We start from the raw sequence: 6093 nt of genomic DNA on the forward strand, positions 1-6093 counted from the left end.
GATTAGAGGTTCATACATACATTCCACAGTGCTGTCAGCATGCATTTAATTTGTCCATACTAGTTCAGACACACTGATAGAATCATATTTTATCATTGGCATTCTTAGTTCAGTCTCAATGAATGTCACTGTGCTAACATGTATAATTTCTAAAGTGTACAGATGGGAACATAGTAGCATTGCTCTGTATTTTAATATTCTCCTTTGCTTGAAGTGTTTAGGAGAGCATATAACTACTTCCTGTGTTTGCATCATGTATCTACAGTTAAATTGCAGTATTTCAGTACCTGAAGTGAGGCAACCTGAATTTTTGTAAGGGAATGAAAGGGAAAACTGCAAAGATGAAAAATATCTGGGTCCTTTAGTCCATTGAGAGGCCCATATATTTATCCACTGGTGAGAATTAATTCATACATTTTAGCTGCAGTGGCTCAGTCTCAAATTGACTCATATTAAAGAAAACAAGTGCTGCTCTCTGTTCATCTATTGCAGCTGATATGGGAACTTGTACAGTTGTCCCAAACCTCTCCAAAATATATTCTTTCTTCCCGCTAAGAACTTTGCCATTTTTCTGGCATGTTAAACTAGACTCTGAAAGATGTGTCCCTTCCAAATCTCATCTGAAATTTTTTGGGATTTGTATTCAGTGCTGCCGCTTCAAGCTGTATCTGTTGGAAGCCACAGTAAGTGCCTTACTGCCAACATACTAAGGTGGTGATTATTCCAGGCACTTGCTGCTCACTGACCCAAGACAGCCAGTAGTTAAGCCCTAGGATGGGTATGTTACAATATATAAAAGAGGCAGAAAGTTAAATTTTGGTCTTTATACTATTATTTCCTGAAAAACAGAGCTGCTTTTAAGGTAGCTGCTACACTGCGTGGTCATTTTTTTTTCCTAGTGGCAGGTGTATTGTTGATGATGAAACATAATGTAAGATGGCTTTTTTTTGGACTGTTTCCCTCAACTTGCCAAGGTTACTCATTCCTGTACAGACAGTTTCCACTGTACCTGAATTAGTTCCACTATATAATTTGTTCTGCTGCATTGGCTGGGCTGCTGGGATGTCTAATCCAGTTTGTCTTGCTGCCACCCTGTGTTACATGGGGATTAACAGGACAAGGTGATTGCACTCACACTATCTCAGACAAGGTAACTTTCTAGTCAGGCGAGTAAAAAGCTCTTGATGGATAAGTATCAGTGTGAAACTGTGTGCTTTAAGGAACTAGTGTAAGGAGTGTCCTTCCAACACCTGTACAGAAGCCTAAAACTGATTTGACCTGAATCAGAGTTACAGAAGTCTTGAGGACTAAACTGCCATCTTTCAGCCACAGTCTTTGGTCTTACTAACCTTGTCCAAAAGCAACTGTTCACTTTTCCATCAAAAATAACCAGAATTTGGTATGTCTTGGATACTGTGCAACTAGAGTCCAAAAGACAGGCAGCTGTATTTTGCTAGCCCTTCTACACAGCTCTACCAATACTTTTGCTTGTTCTGGCACCCGTTTTCTGGGGCTATTTTACCCTTAATTTCCCCCATCCATAATAGCAAAACGAAAACTCTTGAGGCTGTAGCACAAAGTAACATTTCAACATCAAACTTTGAAAGTATTTTCAGTCCTTCAGGCTTGATGGACTTGCTATTTGATTGTAGCCAATTCTCGTGCGTTATCTTATACTAAGAGTAAAGAATACTCTTTACCTTCTGTTGCTGTTACCGTCTTTAAAAAAGTCAATGAAGTAGTTGATTACAGAAACAATTTTGTTTGAGCTGCAAGATGGGTAATATGAGGCCATGAGTTGGTTTTCAGTATCGACACATGCAGCTTCAAAAGTAAGGTGATAGGGGCCAGACTGACTGAGGCAAATTCTCTCTGAAATCTATTCCCAAACTGGATATGAAATCCAAATATTTGTCCTTCAGCAAACATTTGAAACAGTGCATTGGTTATAATGACAACAGTTTAATTCTAAGGAGGGTCTGAATATACTAAATGTTGGCCACAATGTCTTCCTTTTCTTTTTTTTTTTTTATCATTTTTTTCCTTTTTTTTGGTAGGTCCTGGAAATGATGGGATCATGGTAATCTGGAAAGACAACTTTGAGTCCCACTACAGTGAAGTGGCTGAGCTTGGCAGGTACGTTTTGTATGTTGGTCTCCAAGGGTGTCTGTGTCAAAATATTGACTTCTCTTTCAAAAATTAAATTCTCCTTGAGAAATATTTCTTGAAATGAGGAAGTGAAAATGTTACCAGCACTAGATGGCACTGCATAAGCAGAACATAGTTAGGCCTTACAGTGATTGACACTGCTTCTGTAGTGAAGCTCTCCTTAACCTTTTTATTTAGAACATGAAAATTACAGACAGCAAATGACTGAAAATGGGCAAAATATAGGGTCATCCAACTTAATGATGACCTTTGAAAGATGGATGTTACTCTGATTTGAGTTCTCTGTAAATGTGGTAAAACAGATCTCTGTCAGGTGATAATTCTTTATACAGACACAGTTTGTAGTTGATGTACACACTTGCCAACTCTTATGTCCAGAAACTGCTCTGTAAGGGTAGCTTATTAGAGTTCTAAAATTAGTTATCTTTCAAGCAAAAGTATGTCCTTATTGCATCTCTCAGTTAATTCTTTCCTTTCAATATTGTATTCCAGGGGCAGATTTTCTGTCGTTAAAAAGTGCGACCAGAAGGGAACCAAGCGAGCAGTAGCCACTAAGTTTGTGAATAAGAAGTTGATGAAGCGAGACCAGGTTACCCATGAACTTGGAGTCATGCAGAATCTCCAGCATCCCCAGCTCATTGGCCTTCTCGATACCTTTGAGACCTCCACCAACTACATACTAGTGTTAGAAATGTGTGTGGACTCTAACATTATCTGTGAAATGCAATCTTTACAGCTGACTTTCTGGGGCATTTATAGTGGTTTACAAATAAGGAAGTCTAAGATTTCATAGAAGTTTAAAAGCACCTATGTAAAGTATTGCAGTTGTCTAATGCTGTTGCTAAAATGTTGAGTTTAATACTCAGAAGGAAACAAATTGAGATGCTGAACTGATACGTGGATGATTATCTAAGTCTGAAAGTTCAGCAATTATTTTGTATCAAGTGGCTACACAAGTGAATTAGGAATGTTGTGATCTGTTAGCTTGATACGGAATCTCCTCTTCATACCCTAGTCCTTTGTCTTCTAGGTGCTGCAGGCTACAGTTATTCCTGTAGTCTGTGGCCTGTTAGTTTTTTCTTTCAGTTCTGATACATGGATTAATCCAAAATATAATCCTTGGAATTCTAACAGGGCTGACCAGGGTCGCCTTCTAGACTACGTCGTGCGATGGGGAAACCTCACAGAAGGGAAGATCAGACTCTACCTGGGAGAGATTCTGGAAGCTGTGCAGTATCTTCACAACTGCAGAATAGTGCATTTGGACCTAAAGGTGAGGTGTGAATGGGATTCCAGGCACTCTGTGTCATTCCAGGCATAAAAAAGACTCCCTCTTCAAGGAAACTTGCAGCTGGGAACATAGAGCTGTGAATTGCTTTGAGACTATGAAGGGTTTGGGTTGAGGCTCCATCTCTAAATGCTTTAGATCACACCTAGCCAGCAAAGCAGAAACTGTCAGCTCCCTGTGCTTTCTCCTTGTAGCTCACTGAGCCTGTGTGGTCCTTTGTGCTGGAAATAATTGCTGACGGGAACAGTTTGGGTTTTATTTATTTATTCAATTATTTATTTGCTTTCTGAGAAACTTGCAGCAGAAGCTAATTTCTTTCTCAAGAAGTTTAGAGTTTGTTGCAGGGAGTGACTGCTTTTCCTCTGTTGCTGCAAATCTGTTTCTCATCTTTGCGCTGTGAGGGCTGACATCTTTGGGCCTTTATTCTACCTTTTGATGGAAAAGCTGTAAGAAAAGATCTTAATGTGAATATTAATTAAAAACTTATTCTTTACGGTTTTTTTCATGTGTATATGAATAATAATTAGAATTGACAAGTAATCTTGGTAGGAAGGGTCTCTTTAGCCAGAAGGGGTCACAGTGGTAAAAAGTAAAAACAGTCTGAATCTTCCCTCCATTTACTTCTGTTTTCCAAGCAGAACCAGTTTTGGGTCTTCTTACTATGGAGACCCAAAATTTTTATTTTTTTCTAGTGCTGTACAAAGTTCACCAGTACTTTTTCTAGTCTCAGGTTACATACAGGTGAAGGGATTAAAAACCTTTTGTCAGTCACTCTCACTTTGCAGAGATCACACCTACAGCAGCAGAGGCTTCAGAAATAAAACTGTAGAAATAATTCCATTTTCAGCTCACCAATAGTGAGGCAGTTCTCTTGAAGTCATATGCACCCAAGAGGATCTTCTGCTGCCATAGTCTTCTAACAGTTCTTGTCTCCCATCTGTACAACTGCATTACATTAAAGAATCACCAAGTAAAACTGAATTCTATTGAAAGCATTATGCAACTTCTGACAAGGTCTTCCAGTCTTTAAATGCAAGGGTTCTGTTTTCTCTGTTGTAAACCAAATAGAGCAGTTGCTTTATTCACCCTCTGTTTGTAATTGCTGTTCTTGAAGCTTAAGTTCCCAAACACAGGGTCCTGTGAAACTTTGCAAAGCTGCTGTTAGGAACAGCTGCAGGATTACATGGCAGAACTATATTTCCTGCAACATTTCTAGTGCCAGCAGCTAAAGCACATTCATTGCATGCTGTAGTAGACAAGAACCCACAGTTAGCTGGCCTGGGGGAAGCCTTGGTAAGACTGCCTCGAAGCTTTGCAGAGCTGGCCTTCAGCAGTAACCCTTGTAGCATGCAGCTCTTTGTTATGTTCTTGAGCTGACCCCACTGGCTGGGAAGCAGTTATGTTGGAGCATTAGATGTGTGTTAGACTGACTAGAAAAAAGACATTTTAACTTTCGCTTTTATGTTTTCTAGCCTGAAAATATTTTGGTGGACCAGAGTTCCACTAAGCCAACGATAAAACTGGCTGACTTTGGAGACGCAGTCCAGCTCAATACCACGTATTATATCCACCAGTTACTTGGAAACCCAGAGTTTGCAGCTCCTGAAATTATTCTTGGAAATCCTGTTTCCCTCACTTCAGATGTTTGGAGCATTGGAGTGCTCACATATGTCCTTCTTAGTGGCGTCTCTCCTTTCCTGGATGAAAGTGTAGAGGAAACTTGCCTGAATATTTGCCGCTTAGACTTTAGTTTCCCAGATGACTACTTCAAAGGAGTTAGCCAGAAGGCCAAAGATTTTGTATGCTTCCTACTTCAGGATGACCCAGCTAAGCGTCCCTCAGCTGCACTGGCCCTCCAGGAGCAATGGCTGCAGCTGGGGAATAGCAAAAGTGCTGACAGCATTGACATATCCAGACTGACTTCGTTCATTGAGCGGCGAAAACACCAGAATGATGTTCGACCCATCCGTAGCATTAAAAACTTCTTACAGAACAGGCTCTTGCCAAGAGTTTGACCTTGCTTGAAGTTCTCTCTCATTCTCTTTCACCTGCCAATCAATCAGACTGGAGATGGACTCCTCCTGCCAATCAATCAGACTGGAGATAGACTCCTCCTGCCAATCAATCAGACTGGAGATAGACTCCTTCTGTCAATCAGCTGTTGACTTGAATTTTGAGGAAAGCAAACCCCAAGCCAACCAGCTGCTAGTGAATGTTCGTGTGCAAATGCATTCCACAGGGACCCGCGCGGGGTGGCGTGGGGGACTGGAGATGCAGACTTCACGGGGGTGGAGGACGATAGCACTGTACTCTGCAAAAAGCAGTCGCAAGCGATACAGTAACAGTATTTTATTCAGGTTTCTGCAAAAAAATAAATAGTTTTTTTAATAAACAAGAGTTGAATTTTGCAAGTGAACTTAGCTACCGTTTTCAAGATTTATTCAAGGAAGAAATGCCTATGTTCAAAGCACTGGTGTTTAACAAAAATCAAATCATGCCTGGAGAAGACTCACCAAAATGGCTGCCCATTGGTACGGCCTCCATTTATAACATCTGGTTTTCACTTGGTCCTAGAGCTTTCCAGTTGCCTCGCCTGTATGTATCTCACGTAGCAGTGCACTGAGATCAGACTCTGC

The 6093-nt window shown here is 40.5% G+C and overlaps 1 protein-coding gene across 1 annotated transcript in view; it reads left to right on the forward strand.

Moving 5' to 3' along the window:
* Nucleotides 1–5574, forward strand: part of LOC103799238 (triple functional domain protein-like) — a gene marked incomplete at its 5' end in the record, with an annotated part of 19301 nt that extends 13727 nt beyond the window's left edge. The window contains 4 exons of the mRNA XM_009071543.1: nt 2058–2136; nt 2662–2862; nt 3304–3442; nt 4930–5574. Coding sequence (XP_009069791.1) covers nt 2058–2136; nt 2662–2862; nt 3304–3442; nt 4930–5472 — 962 coding nt within the window. The remainder of the gene's footprint in view (nt 1–2057; nt 2137–2661; nt 2863–3303; nt 3443–4929) is intronic.
* Between the last annotated feature and the right edge of the window lie 519 nt (nt 5575–6093).

Source organism: Acanthisitta chloris, unplaced genomic scaffold (assembly GCF_000695815.1).
Source record: "Acanthisitta chloris isolate BGI_N310 unplaced genomic scaffold, ASM69581v1 scaffold36853, whole genome shotgun sequence".
Classification (NCBI taxonomy): domain Eukaryota; kingdom Metazoa; phylum Chordata; class Aves; order Passeriformes; family Acanthisittidae; genus Acanthisitta; species Acanthisitta chloris.